At 38.9% G+C, this 20580-nt stretch overlaps 1 protein-coding gene across 5 annotated transcripts in view; it reads right to left on the bottom strand.

Annotated features, from left to right (window-relative positions):
- The window catches only part of ralgapa2 (Ral GTPase activating protein catalytic subunit alpha 2), a 477749-nt gene that overhangs the window by 209194 nt on the left and 247975 nt on the right, over positions 1-20580 (bottom strand). For all 5 annotated transcript variants that reach the window (XM_073051378.1, XM_073051381.1, XM_073051380.1 and 2 more), the window contains 5 exons: positions 13849-13907; positions 8350-8458; positions 3705-3815; positions 3499-3567; positions 3263-3400 (listed from right to left, as the gene is read on the bottom strand). In XM_073051378.1, the coding sequence (XP_072907479.1) occupies positions 3263-3400; positions 3499-3567; positions 3705-3815; positions 8350-8458; positions 13849-13907 (486 nt within the window). The remainder of the gene's footprint in view (positions 1-3262; positions 3401-3498; positions 3568-3704; positions 3816-8349; positions 8459-13848; positions 13908-20580) is intronic.

The following is a 20580-nucleotide window of genomic DNA, read 5'->3' as shown; positions in this document are numbered from 1 at the left end:
ATACTTTACTTCAGTATTCACTATGGAAAAGGATCTTGGTGATTGTAGTGCAGACTTGCAGCAGACCGAAAAGCTTGAGCATGTAGATATTAAGAAAGAGGATGTGCTGGAGCTTTTGGAAAGCATCAAGTTGGATAAGTCCCTGGGACTGGATGAGATGTACCCCAGGCTACTGTGGGAGGCGAGAGAGGAGATTGCTGAGTCTCTGGTGATAATCTTTGCATCATCAATGGGAATGGGAGAGGTTCCAAAGGATTGAAGGGTTGCAAATGTTGTTCCTTTATTCAAGAAAGGGAGTAGAGATAGCCCAGGAAATTATAGACCAGTGAGTCTTACCTCAGTGGTTGTTAAATTGATGGAGAAGATCCTGAGAGGCAGGATTTATGAACATTTGGAGCAGTATAACATGATTAGGAGTAGTCAGCATGGCTTTGGCAAGAGCAGGTTGTGCCTTACAAGCCTGATTGAATTTTTTGAGGATGTGGCTAAACACATTGATGAAGGAAGAGCAGTAGATGTAGTGTATATGGATTTCAGCAATACATTTGATAAGGTACCCCATGCAAGGCTTATTGAGAAAGTAAAGAGGCATGGGATCTAAGGGGACATTGCTTTGTGGATCCAGAATTGGCTTGCCCACAGAAGGCAAAGAGTGGTTGTAGACGCGTCATATTCTGCATGGAGGTCGGTCAACAGTGGTGTGCCTCAGGGATTTGTTCTGGGACCCTTACTCTTCATAATTTTTATAAATGACCTGGATGAGGAAGTGTAGGGATGGGTTAGTAAGTTTGCTGATGACACAAAGGTTGGGGGTGTTGTGGATAGCGTGAAGGGCTACTAGAGGTTACAGCGGGACATTGCTAGGATAAAAAACTGGGCTGAGAAGTGGCAGATGGCGTTCAACCCAGATAAGAGTGAAGTGGTTCATTTTGGTAGGTCAAATATGATGGCAGAATATAGTATTAATGGTAAGATTCTTGGCAGTGTGGAGGATCAGAGGGATCTTAGGGTCTGAGTCCATAGGATGCTCAAAGCAGCTGCGCAGGTTGACTCGGTGGTTAAGAAGGCCTTCACGAATCGTGGAATTGAATTTAGAAGCTGAGAGGTAATGTTGCAGCTACATAGGACCCTGGTCAGGCCCCGCTTGGAGTACTGTGCTCAGTTCCGGTTGCCTCACTACAGGAAGGAAGTGGAAGCCATAGAAAGAGTGCAGAGGAGATTTACAAGGACGTTGCCTGGATTGGGGAGTATACCTTATGAGAATAGGTTGAGTGAACTCGGCCTTTTCTCCTTGGAGCAAAGGAGGATGAGAGATGACCTGATTGAGGTGTATAAGATAATGAGAGGCACTGATCATGTGGATAGTCAGAGGCTTTTCCCAGGGCTGAAATGGTTGCCACAAGAGGACACAGGTTTAAGGTGCTGGGGAGTAGGTACAGAGCAGATGTCAGGGGTAAGTTTTTTAGTCAGAGAGTGGTGAGTGAGTGGAATGGGCTGCCGGCAACTGTGGTGGAGGCGGATATGATAGGGTCTTTTAAGAGACTTTTAGATAGGTACATGTTCAGCACAACTTTGTGGGCCGAAGGTCCTGTATTGTGCTGTAGGTTTTCTATGTTTCTATAGATCTGATATTTTTGGTCCTAGCTGGTTTCCTAAAACTCTCTAGATTTTTCCTTATGAAGTATTTATTGAATACTTTTGAAAGGTACTCATAAAACTTCATTGACCATCCCTTCAGTCAATATGTGATAAAAACTATGGTCATTTGAAAATAAGGAAAAAATCCAGGTGCTTATGTTGGAAATACATAGTTGGTCAATATTGTCAATAGAATGATCAAAAGCATGTGAACAAAATAATACTAGTTAACATTATATATGTTAAATCAAATTATATTAATTTATTGACTTGTCAATGCTAAAAATAGCCTAAAAAGTCCCTCACTCATTTAAGCTAGATCTAATAAATTGATTTATTAACATAGCAGTAGAATACAACATAGAACCTCTGAAGGCTATTTGAGTGAAGGCTGCCGTGAAGGCTAGAAGTAGTTCTTACTTCCGGTAAGATGGCAGCACGTGTAAACTCAGCGGCCTTTTGGGGGCCAACCAAAGGTGCTATTTTCTATGTAAAATTAGTTTTTTTACGATCTAAAGACAATTCTACTCTAAGAACATTGAGTACTTCAGAAATACTCCATCAGAGAGCTGCTTTTTGATCGGATCATCTGGACTGGTGTCAGAACTGGAGCCTGCCAAGGTGTCGAAGGATCCGGCTGGGATATCGGAGGAGCTGACCTGCCTCCAGACCATGTTGCCACCTGCTACTTGGAAGCATTGGAGTTGATGCAGTATAACTGTGGAGGATTGTCTCAAGTGTTTCATTTGAGTTCACAAAACTCTGTTCGACAGCGATACTGTAAGTTGTCACTGGCCTGGTACCCTTGTTTGGTGGTGGGACAGTCAACATGGGAGCTGTGTAGCCTCAGCTGTAGCAAGAACTAGGCCTCAAGCCTCAGGCTTGCCTGCTGCTGCAGACCAGGTGAGAGATACAGATGTGCTACAGCATGGTTCAGTTTGGCTGGAGCCTGGCCTCTCCCGTCAGTGCTGCCTTCCCATGTTCGAGCAGTGGAAAGACAGGCGGATTGGGTGCATCTGTACACTGTCGGGAGACTGTACCATCGACTGCTGGACATTGTCACTTAGGGTCTTGGACTATATATGTTTTTGTTTGGAGCGACTATGCTTCTTTGGTCGATATTTTGAATAATGTTACTCATTACTTTTAAATGTCTGCTTGCTATTTTGAATGTTTTTCAGCTTGGCCTCAGAGGAATGATATTTTGTTCAGGTGTATCTATGTATGGTTTGAATGATAAATAAACTTGATTTTATTTGACAGTTTGCCTACTACCATTGTCCTCACTTTTTGGATAATATCTGTTGGTAATGATTCTATGTTGAATTTAAATTAATCCTACCTCCACCCTAACACAGAGTGGCCTTTTCTGTTGCATATTCCCTCTCCTCCACCAACTCTCTTTCAACTCTCAATGCTTCATGCCACCCTGCCTCCAGGGCAAAGACATTCCAAAGAAACTAAGGTATACAGGATCAATTTATGATTGTAATTCATTCAGAAATATTTATTATAACAGAGTTTCAGGCATAATGTGAATGTCGTTATTCAATTAACTCACAGTTATTGTGCAATTAAATGGCCTTCAATAGCGGAAGTCCTAAACTATACAAAACATACATACCCTGTATATATAATCTAGTAAAGGTGCTTGCCGTGCCATTTGGTCTTCCATCAAAGCTGCACTAATAGGCTCCAATAAAGCTTCCACAGACATTGCCATACACCAGTCCAAGAGACAGAGTAGCAGGGACACTATTAACTAGAAGATAAGAAAATATAATGCAGTATTCTGCCTTAGTTTCAATCTGAAGTGTTGCCATGCAGCTGGAAAGGAGTAACATAAAAAGTCACACTCACCCTTTTATCTGCATCAACAGAGGAATGCTCTGCACTGGGCAAGAGAAATGCAATAGTGGCAACAAGGATCTGCATTTAAAAATATTGTTCAGTTTTATTACAGTACATATAAACCATCTGTTTAACAGACATTTGAATCAATTTCAATGGTATACAAGAATAATATGATTTTCACACTCAGACAACTATGAAAGAAAGCAATTTACCTCAGCAATCTTCTTGGGAAGCTGTGATTCATACTTCTTAAGCTTTTCCATATGAGTAACCAACAGTTGCAGCATGTCACAAGCCACTTCAGCAACTACTTTGTTGGAAAACTTGAAACAAAACATGTCATTGAAAATATAAACCACATCTAAACAGTCTTTTTAAGCCACAATCTAATCTTGACATGTTCAGTGAAAAATAACTAGTTTTGGGTTAACTAAGGTTGTGATCTGATTTGTAAAATTCATGAACAACTAAAGAAAATTACAAATAAGAGTTAATTCACAATAAAAATAAAATAGTTATTTGCATAATAACCAAAAGGAAACAAAAATATTATCATGTAAATTTACACTGGATGAAACCAGCATTCTGTTATCCAAAGTAAATGACTTCACAAATAAATATTTTTTAACACTTGTTATGACTAACATTCAGCTGACTAGGGATATCAATTATATATACCGGTATGTCATTCTCAAACATCAAAGGCCCCTAATCCTTTGTGTACCTTTGCATTGATTCCTACATATTGTTAATTTCTTAGAATCTTATGCTGCACAATGAAAGAACTCTCCCTGCTCATCAGTAGGCTAAGTAATGTCTCTGACTATGAATGGATGCAATTTTCAACTGTGACAATTGAGATCAGCTGGCTTGCAAATGGCTGTTTTATATCGAGACAGTTAGTTGCTTAAGAAAGCCTAATTAGCAGTTGTGCATCCCTAACAAAGATATTCTGCACAGCTGTTATGCAACTAACATTCAGAATCTTAAGGATTATCAAGAAAATATTTACCTTTTGTTTGGTTACAAAGAATCAAGAATACTTTCTTTTAAAAACAAGGCTAGGCAAGAGAATTGCAGCAATGGTCTGGTCTATCATTTCTTGTTGCAGCATACTCTAGAAGAGGGTACTATACACTGAGAATGCTTTCTTTGTGCATTGAAGTATTTACTAATTGATATTAATTAACTATGGGTGGAAAAGTGGATTTGACAAAGATCAGTCTTGACATTAATGAATAGTAAAAAGGTTTTAAGATACAGTAAAAGGACGATACAACTGCCCCTTGCTCTTATTTCCCATTCTCATAAATAAAGAATTTTAATAACTTTTTACTGCATTTTATCAATCTATTTTAGAAACATCCTCTTGACACATCACGTGCTAAAATAGCAGATAAAATTCATGCTGCATTAAGAACATTATGAACATTTTCCTATTGTTTTAACATTTATATATATAGTAAATTTTATACACATACAAGGGGTGATTGATAAGTTCGTGGCCTAAGGTAGAGAGTGAAGTTTAGAAAACCTAGCACATTTATTTTTCCTACATTTACACACTTAGTCCAGTGGTCGTGGAGCATACCGATCCCTTCTCTGTAGAAGCCGGCGCCTTGGACCTCCAGAAGTGGTCCACAGCAGGGGTGATTGATAAGTTCGTGGCCTAAGGTAGAAGGCGATGAGTTATGCAGCTCTTGTTACGTGCACGTGCAGTTCAACTCTTTGAATGATAATGCAGAAAGCTTGAAGTTATTAACTCATCTCCTTCTACCTCATGCCACCAACTTATCAATCACCCCTGCTGTGGACCACTTCTGGAGGTCCAAGACGCCGACTTCTGCAAAGAAGGGATCCGTATGCTCCACGACCGCTGGATTAAGTGTGTAAATGTAGGAAAAATAAATGTGTTAGGTTTTCTAAAATTGACTCCTTCTACAGTAGGCCACGAACTTATCAATCACCCCTTGTATAGACATTATACACAGCATACTTCAAACAAAAGTTCACACAGATTAATAGTTAATTATCAAAATTTTCCTTTCCTTTCTAATGCTACTTTCAAAGAAAGTTTTTCTTCTACTTGAAAATACATGAAGTTATATGTTAACATTATACAAATATCATTAGCATTGGAAATGATAAAATAGCTCTAATTTCATTATAAAAACACAAATTCACCTTACTTTTTATAAAAAAGTTCACGTCCCTTGAACTTAGAAGAAAAACATTGACATTTTATAAACCTCAAGTACTATTTCTCATTTGTCAACATTGATTAACAAGCACAGCTGCAAAAAGCTGCAACTTCTGAACATCTAAATCTCTATAGTGTATGTAGACTTAAGACTTAAACAACGCCCTTAATTTTTTTGACACAATGGAGTAATATTTTCTTAACATCTCATGGAAGTTCTATGGTATTTGTCATAAGTGCAAAAGAAAATTAAGCACTCAATGAAAGTTAATTTTGTTCTTAACAAACACTTTCACTTCAAATGTATTTTGAGAATCTGCTTATATTAAGAGAGTGTACTTCTATATTACACTTAACATTGCAGGCCAAAAATCGGAATCAATTTTAGTAAATTCCAAATGAAAGGCCCTGCAATGCCGTGATCCAACGTCTGATGCAGGAACTAAAGCTCTTAAAAAAATGAAGTTTCACTCCCAGAAAGGGGAACGGTCTAAGAGCAAAAGCCACAGCTAACTTGGTGAGATGGAGAATATGATAATAATAATAAAAGCTAATGCACGGCATGTGCCAATACATAACTGAAGTGAGAACCAGACTGATTGTAGCAGACTAAGAAAGGGAAAAGGAAATAATGGCAGGCAAATACAACAAATACAAATAAAATGACAATGATCTTAAAAGAGACCTGAAAGTATTTTATAGTGATATAGGAGGAATAATGACTCAATAGGGACCAAAATGAAAACAGAAGGGTAAGGAGCTTAATGAGAACTTTGTATTGCTCCCTTGCCAAAATCTCCAAAGGGGATGTTATAGGAGTAATGGGTAGGATGAAAACTGAAAAGAAGGTGGTAGTAGTAAAGTTGGCTATGATTTAATTTCAGTAAATCTCCTTGCTGGTATATATCCAAACATGCCGAACATATACAAGAGTGAGGATTACAGAAGGACTTGCCGTAATCATTTGTTACCCCCTAGAAAGGGAACAGTTGGGGCCTGTTTAAAAAAAAGACTTGTGGAAGCAATAATTTAATGGCAGCATGATAACAAAGTAGTGTATGGACGACACTACAAGCAGAAAGTTGTTATAACAATATTGCTTCCAGGGGCCTTTAAAAAAGAACAGTGTTTATTAAATACACACACACACATAGCAGTATTTAGGTGCGAACAGTAAAATATTCATATCAGTAGATGGTATGAAACTTGTAGGAGCGATAATTAGTGGTGAGAACAATAATGGATTGGAAAAGGATATATATTGGCTAGCACAAGGAAGCAAATGGAATCCAATACAATGACAAAGCAATACAGTTTGGCATGAAGAACAAGAATAAAATGCAGATTGTATGGCACAGTTATTAAGGGCCGCGTACAAACACAGACTCCTAAACATATAAAAACATTATATCTTTGCAACTGAGAGAATTGCTTAACCACAAATCATATAGTTTCTTCAATTCTGTACACTATCTTAGAAGGAACTGAAGAATCCCTAAAAGATGCAGATATAATTTCCTAAATGATTTTACAAAGAAGGGGTTTTAATTACAGTACATCCCCCAGAAATGAACATCCACTTATAGGCCTCCCATAGATTGACAAACTTCCATAATATTATGGAAGTGAAAAATCCTATGTAAATACATAATTTCGTTCCCACGGAAGTCAGAACTAGTGTCCTCTCTCTCTATTTTTACTAATTGTTCTTTCTTATCAGTCTTATGTGCTTTTGAGAGCATTCAACACAATTCTGTGAAGGTACGATCACCATACAAAAGTGATTTCTGTGTATTTTCTGACAGACAAAATTGACTTATGATTGCCTGCAAAAATGGAACTCATTCATTTCCTGGGAACATCCTGCACAAGAACAGACTGGCTACGCGGATATTACTCTACATATAAAGCAGAAAGATTTGCTAGAGGTGAGTAAGGTCACAATACGTTCAATAAGCTAAGTAGGGAAACTACTCCCATTTATGGTTGGTTCAAGGACCAAAGGATTCAAAGTAATGGGAAAGGATGAAGGACGGGGGCACTTAAAAGAATAGCTCAAACCTGCTTATGATATGGAACTTATTGTCAAGAAGGGTGGAGGGAAAAGAGTAATACAAGGCTTCCAGAAGTTAATTCAATTGGTATGAAAAATATTATTTCCAGGGTTACAGTGGAAGTAGAATTGGACTGTACTTTGCAAACAGTCAGTAGGACCTCAGTGGGATAGGCAACCTCCTTATTTCCTGCAACAGTACTCTGATTCTACAGAGGTAAAAAGATGGAAAGGTGTAGGAAGGGAATTCTAGAGAATGGCATTGTCAAAGATTCAATGAGAATTTAGGGGTGGCTGTGTAAATTTCCTGTTCTTTTAAACTCAACTGCTAATAAGATGCAGAAATGAGAATCAATCTGTTCTTGTCCAAAATACTCACCTTACAGTTGAAGACAAATCCAAATAAATCAAAACAATCAAGCGTATATATACTGCTATAAAATATTTAGGAAAAGGCATTGATTATTGAACTGAAAAACATTTTTTTTCTCCTGAAATAGCATTGCAAATTGTATTTTAATCCATTACAAAGGCTATAGAAAAAAATTATTTTGTTTGGTTCCTTTGAAATGAACAAGTCACTCTAGAGAGAATTAATTATTACCTTAAGTGTCACACCTAATACATTGAGTGCATCTTGGACCTGAGCGTGGTTTGTGCACTGCACCAGTTCTTCACTAATCCAGATTCCAAGACTACACATTGCAATGCAGCTGAATAAAAATCAAGAAACATGCATCAGGCAAAATTGAAAGTTGCACTTGAGTATACATTGACATTGCTATTCTCTTCAACTTCGATTTTTCTTAGTCCTCATTATCAATGAGGTACATGCAAAATCCAGCAAAGGTTTTTCTTCTGCCAGATGAAGCACCATACTTGGACATAAACCCTTCTCTGTACCTCCATTATTGGACATTAAAAATATAATGTAATGATACAATTAAAGCTACTTGAAATCAATTTGGTTGTAATTGATTGGTTAGAACAAGCTGAACCCAGTTGTCAATAGCCTCCCAAACAAATTCATCCCTAGGTCACACCTAGGAATTGTTTCCCAGTCCACTGCAGCAATCATTGTAGTAGCATCCTGCAAAGCAGAATGGTCTGACTAGCAAATAGGCTGCAATGGCTTTCTGCTGGAAGGCCTTTTTTCCTGTTTCTAAACTTCTCTGATCCAATCAGAGGACTTCTGAAACAATTGGGAAACAAATTAAAATCAATTAATTTTAAACTATTGAACTACCCGTTTTGAATTTAACAAATGTGGCTATACAACAGTCAAGCAAACAGATACAAGATACATTCAGTCCCTCAGATCAATAAATTAATACTGAGCCTAGGAGTATTCCAGGACAAACAGGGATCAGATGCACACACATCTATGAAAACCAGAATTGGAACCAGCTGTGGGTTGTACACAGAACAGTCATCAGGTAGTCGACTGTCAAGGTACACTTGTATTAGTGAGGAGGAGATGCTGTTACTAATCTTCACTGACTGATGTCTGCTGATGAGGAAATCGTGAATCCAGTTGCAGATGGAGGGTCAAAGGCTCCGGACTTGAAGCTTAATGATGAGTTTGGATAGGATGATTGTGTTGAATGCTGAATAGTCCATGAGCAGCAGTGTGATGTAGGAAATCATAAACACTAGAAATTCTGCAGATGCTGGCAATCTAAAACAACACTCTCAAAAGGCTGGAGAAACTCAACAAGTCAGGCAACATCTATGGAAATGAATAAGCAGTTAATGTTTTGGGCCAAGACCCTTCTTCAGGACTGGAATGGAAGGGGGAAGACAACAGGATAAAAAAGTGGGAGAAGGGGAAGGAGGAAAGCTAGAAGGCGATAGATAAAGTCAGGTGGGTAGAAAAGGTAAAGGGCTGGAGAGGAAGGAATCTGATAGGAGAGGGGAATGGACCATAGGAAAAACAGAAGGAGGCACGGACCCAGGGAGAGGTGATAGACAGGTGAAAAGAGGGAAGTGGTCAGAGTGGGGAATAGAATATGCAAAAAGGATTTTTTTTAATTAGAAGGAGAAATCAATATTCATGCCATCAGGTTGGAGGCTCCCCAGATGGAATATAGAGTGTTGCTCCTCCAACCAGAAGGTGGCCTCATCATGGCACTAGAAGGAGGCCATGAATCAACATGTCAGATGTAGGAGTTCATGTTGTCAAGATGGACCACAGGAAAGTGACAAGCCAGAAAAATCACATACTGTATGTTGTTGACTTATTGTGGCAAAAGACAAACTGGAGTAGATTCAGGTCACCTGAGGCAGGAGTTGATTCACACCAGAACCAATCATTACAGCCAGTGGAAGTTGTAGTTTAGTAAATTAACAAACAATTTGAAAATGCATCTTTAATTTGTGACATAATGGACAAATCTAATGTTCATGTCTGTATTTTAATTTTGCACTTTTGTTGGTAAAATAGTAGATTGAAAAGCAGTCTCATAAACTTTTGATCAATATGGGATTTTTTATTCTTACATAGTGGCAGATGTTAATTGAACAATCAAGTACATTTACACCATGTGAATGTAATAAAGCTTTCCACTAAAGTTTATGCATGGTGTCGTAACTGTTCTTGTGGTTTATATTCTATTACATTGTACTAAAACATGCATAATATCCTGTACTGGCATTCATTAGAATATCATAATTCACATTTGCAGAAGATTATAAGTGGCGAAATTTGCCAAGGCAAACTGGAAAGTCCGAGAATAAAGAGACATTTTTGTCTAGATTTTATTTTATTCCCTTTCCCAGGATGTGGTATTTCTGGCAAGCCCACTCCCGATGTACTTGATAAACCATCATTCTGAACTGCTGCAATTCTTCTGGTGAAGGCATTCCCACAGTGTTATAACATAATGATGTCTATGACAGTTGAAGAAGAGCTAACAAACTGAATAACATCTTCTGGTACCAGGCCAATAGCCCTGCAAGTCAAATCCTCTTCAAGTGCATACTTAAGTAATATTTAAAGGAAATGATGGTTTCATATTTAACTGCCTTTCAGGGAGTGAGTTCTTGACCTCACCTTCTTCTGGGTGAAAAACATATCCTTGCTATTCTTTAGGACCCTCAAACTTTTATATTCCTCAATCTCCCACAGATCCAATTTCTCAGTGCGCACTTTCGTCCATGAAAAGGATCATAGCTAAGAAGAGAGGCTGGATGAGTTAGAATTTCCCAGTGCTGAAAATCATTTTTCCCCTCAAATCCAATCTTCTTTCATAATGATATTAACCTGTGATCTTAGTAGTTCTGTATACAGTTCTAGTATAATCTCTCTGCTCTTATATTCTATACCTAAGCACTTAAAAAAATCCACACATTTCCTTAACCATCTTTAAAGAGCTGAGGATGCACAACAGGATCCTCTGTTTACCCACACTGCTCAATATCCCCCCATTTATTATATATTGCTTTAGCTTGTTGAAACTTTCCCAAAACTATTAACTCACACTTCTTTGGATGAAATTCTATTTGCATTGTTACTATCAGCTAACCAAATAATGTATGCCTTTGTATAACCTTAAGATCTCCTCCTTACCAGCAACTAAAACAACATTTTTCTATCACTTAAAAACTTCCTTCCCATGCCTCTTACGTTTATATTGAAATCACTGATAAATATTGCAAAAGTGGGATATGCAGGTCTAAGTTTTAGAGATGGCAATACAAGAATTCAATATATTTTGAAGTCAAAGCAAGGTGCTCAATCAGGGGGACATTAGGACCTCGTATGTCCTTTGTTTCACAGGATCCTGGTTAACCCCTTCTGTACCAGATGCAGTGATTCAGATCGATGTGTTTACTATACACCATCAGAGTCTCTCAAGAGCAGAGGTGGAGGAGTATGCCTCATGATCAACTCCTCTTGGTGCATTAGTATATAGTGCTGTCCCAATTCTGCTCACCAGATCTGGAATATCTCGCAGTTAAATGCCATCCATTTTGCCTATCACGGGAGATCTCCGTGATCATTTTGGTAGTGATATACATTCCACCTTAGGGCAATGGGATCAACATGTACAAAACAGTGCACCCTAATGCCTTCACCATCGTTTGGGGGATTTTAACCAGGCCAGTCTGAAACAATTACAAAACAATGACCATCAACTGATCACTTGCAATACCAGAAGAAACAACACACTAGACCATTGTTACACCACCAACAAGAATGCCTTCTGTGCTATTCCATGCCCTCACTTTGGGAAGTCTGTACTTCTACACCCTGAGTATAGGCAGAGACTGAAGACTGCAGCACCAACAGTGAGGACCAGAAAGATATGTACAAGGAAAGCTCAGGAGTGCTTACAGGACTCCTTTGAATAGGTGGTCTGGACCGTATTCAGGGATTCATCTTTATTGTCTGGTAAACATGGTATAAACATGTTTCCACTTATCAGCTCATGTCTGAATGTTGTCTTGGTGCAAGGCTACTTAATTTCCTGAGGAATTACAACATGAAATTGCAATCATTGTGCAATCATCAGCAGATTTGCCCTTTTCTGATCTTCTGATGGAAGATCAGTCGCTGATAACATTGCCCTCAGGAATTCCTGCAGTAATATCATGGGCTAAGTTTATTGACTTTCAATAAACACAACCACCTTTTTTTGTGCAAGCTATGACATTAATGGCGTGTTTTCCTCTTGACGATTACTGACTTCTATTCTTCAATCAAATGATTCCTTGACGTTGAGGATAGGGACTGATGCCTCACCTTTAGAATTCAGCTGCTTGAAGCGTGGCTGGAATGAAACATAGGACTAAGTTCTCCTGGGAAAACTCAAAGTGAGTACTGGTCAGAAAGGTCTGTTGGCATTTGATTGCACTTTATCACATTTTTGGATGTTACAGGGAAGGAATCAAACTTGCTGAAGATAGATTGATGAGGATGGAATCAGGTAGGTTTATCTCTTGGTTTGGTTTTCTTACCACCTGTTGCAGACACAGATATCAGCTAGGAACTTTGGGACTTGCCCAGAGTGGTCAGTCCTGGTGTCACCAATGTTTGGCAATTAATCTCCCTGTTTAGAATATATTTTGTGCACTTGCTGTTCCCAGTACTTGCTCCACATGCAGCAATAATGATTCATCAGCTTTTGGAAGAAAGAGTCAACGTTCATATTTCTTTGCCCATTTTTGACTTGATAGCATGAGACTTCTTGAATTTGGAATTCATTCCTGAGAAGTCCCAAGGCAACTCCTTCCAATGTACTACTGTACCAACACCTCTAAAGGAGAGGAGCATTTGCTTTGTCTGTCAGACTTATCTTAGGCAGAAACTGCAATGAAGAAATACTTTTTTCCTGTAAGCTATTCTGTCAATATGACAATATTACGATGTTGTTCAACTAGTCTTTTAGAATGCTTTTCCAATTTAGCATGCACGCAGGAAGAATTGTGGACAACATGGGTAATCTCAGTAAATCATGAGAAGTGTATGACCATAATGATAAATGCTAGCAATGACCAATATTAGGGCAAAGTCCACATGGTTTCCTTCAGGGAAAATCTTGCCGGACATATTTGTTGGCCCTCTTTGAGGAAATAACAGGCAGGATAGGCAAAAGAGAGTCAGTGGATGTTTACTTGGATTTTTTGAAGGCCTCTGACAAGGTTCTACACATGAGGCTGCTAACAAGATAAAAGCCCATGGTATTACAGGAAAGGTACTAGAATGGGTAGGAGATAGGCTGATTGGCAGGAGGCAAAGAGTTGGAATAAAGGAGGCTTTTCTGATTGGCTGGCATTGGAGAGGGTCCAGAGGAGGTTCATGAGAAAGATCCTAGGAATGGCTCTGGGTCCGTATTCACTGGAGCTTAGGAGTATGAGGGGCAATCTCATTGAAGCCTATCAAATATTGAAAGGCCTAGATAGAGTGGATACACACAAAATGTGGGAGGAATTCTTGATGAAGGGTCTTGGCCTGAAACATCACTTGATGTGCTGAATGCTCCTATGTCATATGGTCTTATCAGACTCACCCAAGACACTGTTTAGTTAATGCTCCATGACATTTATTATTTCTAGAGAAGAATTTTAAATAATTCCCAAGTACAAAGTTATTCATACTTACCGTGCAGTCTCACAGGTTTCATTCCTTGCATTTTTCATCAAGATATTTACCAAATAATCCTGAATAAGATAAAAATTCATTATTTTAGAATAACCTTTCTAGTAATTTTAATTTTAATGATGTATGGATGAGACAATATTATCCTTAAAGTTGAGTTTGGTTAAGTAGCATATTTTGACAAGATGCGAGAATTATATAAAACATCTTTCTCAAGGTTTCCAGAATCAAAAGTAAATAAAATATATTGATCTTTAAAAATTAAGTTGATTCAGAAACAAATTGAGCACTCTGAGAGCCTGGCGCTTTACAGAATTATATGAATTGTAGTCTTTACAAGGGCCCATAGGAATATTGGATTCAAACATGTCAATTTAAGAAAAATGCTTTGAAGGAAATAATTGAGATAAAACAGTCAAATGTTCATAAGAACAGATGCTTGCCTGAAAGCATGACTGAAGGCAATTATTTGACAGATCATATCACTTCAAACTGTAAAGTGCATTAATGACCACTAAATCGATTAAAATCCTATGATGAAAATTACATTTCTGAGGTACAAATTCCATTTCCATCATTATTTTCATAAACCTTTATACTCTGGCTGATAGGAATACTCTGGAGACTAAGGTAACATTTTAAAACAAGATAAAAATGTAAAGGTCATTCAGACAAAGAATAAGTAGCTTTATTATTCTGCATTGGACACAATAACACCGAAGGTTACATTTCTTTCAGATCAAAATGTGATCAATCAAATACCATCTCAAGTTTTACCATCTCTGTACAAAAAGTAAAACACCTATAAATAAAAGTATTCTACAAAACACAACAGGTTATGTTCTCAGGAAACGGAATCATTGTATACAAAACAAAATCCCATCTGGATTCTGAACTTTAAAAGGAACAGCATCCGATAAGGTCCATTCTACATTTATATACCACCTACAGTGGCAAATGACATTAAAACTAACTTGAGAAATATTGATGAATTGCTCAAAGTAACACTGTTCTTCTTGCACCAGTGTTTTCTGAAGCAAGGTGATTAATTGCATTTTAATACAAGATGTTGCAATTAGGATAGAGTCTAAAACTTTATTTGATCATAGAAAACTGCTAAGCCAAGTTGCAACAGTTATAACACACTCGATATCCGATTAGGAGCTGTAGGTTATGCACTAGTCTTTGAAACATAAGGTGCAATTCTACAGTAATAACAGCTATGATAGAATTCAAAAATTTGTTGCATTCTGAGATCCTTTGGCTCTGTCAGAATATACTTTATTTTAATATTTTTCCTTTGCTGCCAATGCTTGCAGTACCAAATATATTTATTTCCTACTCCACACCTTAACCTCCTTAAGAATTTTTCCTTAATCTTTTGAGCTTTTTTATTGCTCTGCAACCTTTGGCAATACCAATCCCACGGACAAGACTCCAGCTCATCCACTTACCTTTGTACTCAAACTTCTGCCTCCTTTTAACTTTCAGTCTACTTATCTGAAATAATGTATTAAATGAACTGTAATTACCTTATTATTTCTATTAATACTGGAAAAGTTCTCACTTCAGTCCTGCCAAAGGATCAACACGTGGAATTATGATATTGCAGCCATGAGTGATACAGTTGCAGGAGGGGCAGGATATATTCCAGGGTTCCATTGTTTTAGAAACAACTGAGCAGGAGTGATTAAAGGAGGAGGGGAGACTTTACTAGTCAGGGAAAATGTCAAAAGGACAGACTGGTGAACACATTGAGTGAAGCTTTATGGGTGGAACTGAGGAAATTTGAGGAGATTTGGTTTGTCACCAAGAACACTGGAAAACTTCTACACATGTACTGTAGAGAGCATTCTGACTGGCTACTTCACCATTTGGTATGAGGAGGTTACTGCACAGATCAAAGTAAGTTGCAGAAACTTGTAAAATTAGTTAGCTCATCATGGGTACCAGCCTCCATAGCATCCAAGATATCTTCAAGGAGCAGTGCTTTAGGAAAGTGGTGTCCATCATTAAGGACCCTCATTATCCAGGACATGCCCTCCTTTCATTGTTACCATCTGGAAGGGGGTACAGAAGCCTGAAGCACAAACTCAGCAATTCAGGACAGCTTCTTCCCCTCTGCCATCTGATTTCTAAATGGGCAGTGAACCCACGAACACTACCTCACTTTTTTAAAATTTTCAGTTTTAAATAAAGAGGGAAGTGATGCAGAGACTAAAGCTGGAGTTAGTGAAGAAAAAAGTAAGAGTAGAGTTCATAAAAGTAAAAAGCAAAAATCGCATAGGTCACTAGATTCTAAAAGGACAATGAGTATAAGGGCACTTTATCTAAATGCCCGTAGTATTAGAAACAAGGTCAGTGAACTTGTGGCACAGATCAGTACCAAGACATATAATTTAGTGGCCATTATAGAAACCTGTTTGCAAGGTGGAGATGACTGGGAATTAAATATCCAAGGGTATCAGGTAATACGGAAAGACAGGTAGGAAGGCAAAGGAGGTGGGGTGGCACTCTTAATTAAGGATGGGATCAGGGTGATTGTGAGAGACGATATAAGATCTATGGAGCAGAATGTTGAGTCCATCTGGGTAGAGATTAAGAATGTGGTGGCATCCATTAGTCTTGCGAGACCATGGATCTATGCCTGGAATGGTTTCCAGGGCACAGGCCTGGGCAGGGCTGTATGGAAGACCAGCAGTTGCCCATGCAGCAAGTCTCCCCTCTCTATGACACTGATGTTGTCCAAAGGAAGGGCAAGGGCTGATACAGCTTGGCACCAGTGACATCGCAGGAGTTGCCGGAATGAGGTTGAAGGCAACGTTGATTTGTCCTTAAGGTTTACTCCCGAAGCCTTTCCCATGAGTGGGTATGGCCGCAAGGCAGCGGAGGTTTGAAATCAGAGTTTTCCCTCTCTTAGATGGACTGCCTTCCCAAGCAGACAAGCTCCATCTACCCAAAGCACTGGTTTTAAGGTGCCAGGACCTGCCTTCGCCCCTTCTCCTGTCAGTAGAAATAGTTCTGTTGGGCTTATTAAGAATAGTAAAGGGAAAAAAATCACTGGTGGGAGTTGTCTATAGGCCACCTAATAAAAATATTGCAGAGGCAGAGGCGATTAAGCAATAAATAACTGAGGCTTGTAAGAACGGAATGGCAGTTGTCATGGGGGATTTTAACTTCCACATAGATTGGGTGAATCAGGTTGGTCAAGGAAGTCTAGAGGAGGACTTCATAGAATGCATCCGTGATGGATTTCTTGAGCAGCATGGTAGTGAACCTACAAGGGAAAATGGTATCTTAGATCTAGTCCTGTGCAATGAGACAGGTAAGAGTAATGATCATGTAGTCAGAGATCCTCTTGGAAAGAGTGATCATAGTATGATTGAATTTCGCTTACTGATGAAGGATGAAATAGTTAGATCTAAAACTAGTGTGTTATGCTTGAACAAGGGAGACTACAACAGGATGAGGGAGGAGTTGGCTAATGTGGATTGGGAGTATAGGCTATTTGGTAGGACAGTTGAGGAACAGTGGAATACTTTCAAAGAGATTTTTCACAGCGCTCAACAAAAGTATATTCCAGTCAAAAGTAAGGACAGTAAGTGTGGGGAGAGCCAGCCTTGGATAACAAAGGAAATAAAAGATAGTATCAAGTTAAAAGTTCTTGTGTACAAAGTCACAAAGAGTAGTGGGAGACTGGAGGATTGGGAAAACATTAAAAAGCAACAAAGAACAGCTAAACAAGAAATAAGGAAAGGGAAAATAGAGTATGAAAGTAAATTAGCATAAAATATAAAAACAGATAGCAAAAGCTTTTATAAATATATAAAGCGGAAGAGGGTGGCTAAAGTCAACATAGGTCCCTTGGAAGACGATAAGGGGAAATTGATATTGGGTGATAAGGAAATGGCTGAGGCATTGAACGACTATTTTGTGTCAGTCTTCAAGGTGGAGGACATATCTAATATGCCAAAGAAGGATGTTATGGACGAAATAGGAGGTGAGGACCTCGATAAAATCACTGTCACTAAAGAGATAGTGATGAGCAAACTAGAGGGCCTGAAGGTAGATAAGTCCCCTGGTCCTGATGGGATGCATCCCAGGGTACTGAGGGAATTGGTGGAGGTTACAGTGGATGCGGTGGTAATCATTTACTAAAATTCTCTAGACTCTGGGCAGGTCCTGGTGATTGGAAGACAGCAAATGTCACGCCACTTTTTAAAAAAGGATGTAGGCAAAATATGGGCAACTATAGGCCAGTCAGCTTAACATCAGTAGTAAGGAAAATGCTTTAGTTGTCATTAAGGAAGAAATAGCAAAATATTTAGAAAGGAGTGGTTCCATTAGACAGATGCAGCATGGATTCAGAAAGGGCAGGTCCTGCTTGACAAACTTACTGGAATTCTTTGAGGACATAATGAGTGCATTGGATACAGGTGGATGTCGTATACTTCGATTTCCAGAAGGTGTTCGACAAAGTGCTGTACAAGAGACTTATAAATAAGATACGGATGCATGGAGTCGGAGAAATAATGGATTGGTTGACCAATAAAAGGCAAAGAGTTGGTATAAATGGGTGTTTCTCTGGTTGGCAGTCTGTGGTGAGTGGGGTGCCACAGGGGTCGATGCTGGGCCCGCAGCTGTTTAGCATTTACATTGATGATTTGGAAGAGGGGACTGAGTGTCGCGTAGCAAAATTTGCTGATGACACTAAACTGAGTGGAAAAGCAAATTAACAGAGGATGTGGAGTGTCTACAGAGGGATATAGATAGGTTAAGTGAGTGGGCCAAGGTCTGGCAGATGGAATACAATGTTGGTAAATGCGAGGTCATCCACTTTGGAAGGAATGGTAGAAGAGCAGATTATTATTTAAATGGTGAAAGATTGTAGCATGTTTTTGTACAGAGGGACTTGGGAGTGCTTGTTCATGGATCACAAAAAGTTGGCTTGCAGGTACAACAGGTTATTAAGAAGGCAAACGGAATATTGGCCTACATTGCTAGAGGGATTGAATTCAAGGGCAGGGAGGTCATGCTGCAACTATACAGGGTACTGGTGAGGCTGCACCTGGAGTACCATGTTAAGTTCTGGTCCCCATACTTGAGAAAGGATATACTGGCTTTGGGGGCAGAGCAGAGGAGGTTCACCAGGTTGATTCCAGAGATGAAGGGGTTAACCTATGAGGAGAGTTTGAGTCGCTTGGGACTATACTCTCTGGAATTCAAAAGAATGAGGGGGGATCTTATAGAAACATACAAAATTTTGAAAGGGATAGGTAAGATAGAAGCAGGAAAGTTGTTTCCATTGGTAGGTGAGACTAGAACTAGGGGACATTGCCTCAGGATTCAGGGGAGAAGATTTAGGACGGAGATGAGGAGAGACTGTTTTTCCCGGAGAGTGGTGAATCTGTGGAATTCTCTGCCCAGGGAAGCAGTTGAGGCTTCTTCACTAAATATATTTAAGAAACAGTTAGATAGGTTTTTACATAGTAGGGGAATTAAGGGTCATGGGGAAAAGGCAGGTAGATGGAGTTCAGTTTACAGACTGATCAGCCATGATCTTATTGAATGGTGGGGCAGGTTTGATGGGCTGGATGGCCTACTCTTGCTCCTATTTCTTATATTCTTATTCTTGCACTACTTATTTTAATTTAACAATTTAATTGACATATATACATACACACACTGACTGTAAGTCTGTTTTTTCCTCTATATTTATTTACCGTATATTTCATTGTACTGCTGCCATAAAGTTAACAAATTTTACGACATATGCCGGTGATATTAAATCTGATTCTGATAAGAAATGTATGACCATGTTAATAGGGTTATAATATCGACCACTCAACAGCCTGCAGAATTTAGAGGAACAAATCTGTAGAGGGATTGCAAATTAAAAACACAAAATGCTGGCAGAACTCAGCAGGCCAGACAGCATCTATGGGAGGAGGTAGTGACGACGTTTCGGGCCCAAACCCTTCATCAGGAGGGTTTCGGCCCAAAACGTCGTCACTACCTCCTCCCATAGATGCTGTCTGGCCTGCTGAGTTCTGCCAGCATTTTGTGTTTTTATTTATTTCCAGCATCTGCAGATTCACTTGTGTTGCCTAGGGATTGCAGATTGTTGGAAGAAATATAAGGTTTTGATAGTCGGTGATTTAAACTTTGCACAAATTAACTGAGAGTCCCATACTGTAAAAGGACCAATCGGAAAAGTGTTGATCAAATGTGTTCAGGAAAGTTTCATTAATCAGTACATAGAAGCCCCAATGAGAGAATGTGAGATACTTGATCTCCAATTAGGGAATGAGACAGGGCAGGTGACAGAAGTTTATGTAGGGGAACACTTTGCATTCAGTGTCCACAATGCCATTATTTTCAAAGTAAATATGCAAGAAGATAGACTTGGTTGGAGGGTTGAGATTCTAAATTGGAGAAAGGCCAATTTGATGGTATCAGAAAGAATCTGTTGAGTATGTATTTGACAGGCTGTTTTTTAGCAAAGGTGTACTTGGCAAGTGGGAGGCCTTTAGAAGTGAAATTTTGAGAGACAAAACTTGGATGTGCCTGTCAGAATAAAAGGAGATAAGAAGTTTAGGGAACCTTGGTTTTCAAGAGATATTGAGGCCACAGTTATATAAAAAAAATAGGAGGTGCATAGCAGGCATAGACAGGTAGAAACAAATGAGGTGCTTATGGAGTATAAGGAATGCAAGAGGACACTTAAGAAAGAAA

Source organism: Hemitrygon akajei, chromosome 7 (assembly GCF_048418815.1).
Source record: "Hemitrygon akajei chromosome 7, sHemAka1.3, whole genome shotgun sequence".
NCBI classification, from domain to species: Eukaryota; Metazoa; Chordata; class Chondrichthyes; order Myliobatiformes; family Dasyatidae; genus Hemitrygon; species Hemitrygon akajei.
Note: the sequence above shows the minus strand (reverse complement) of the source record. Positions and strands in the feature narration are given on the sequence as shown.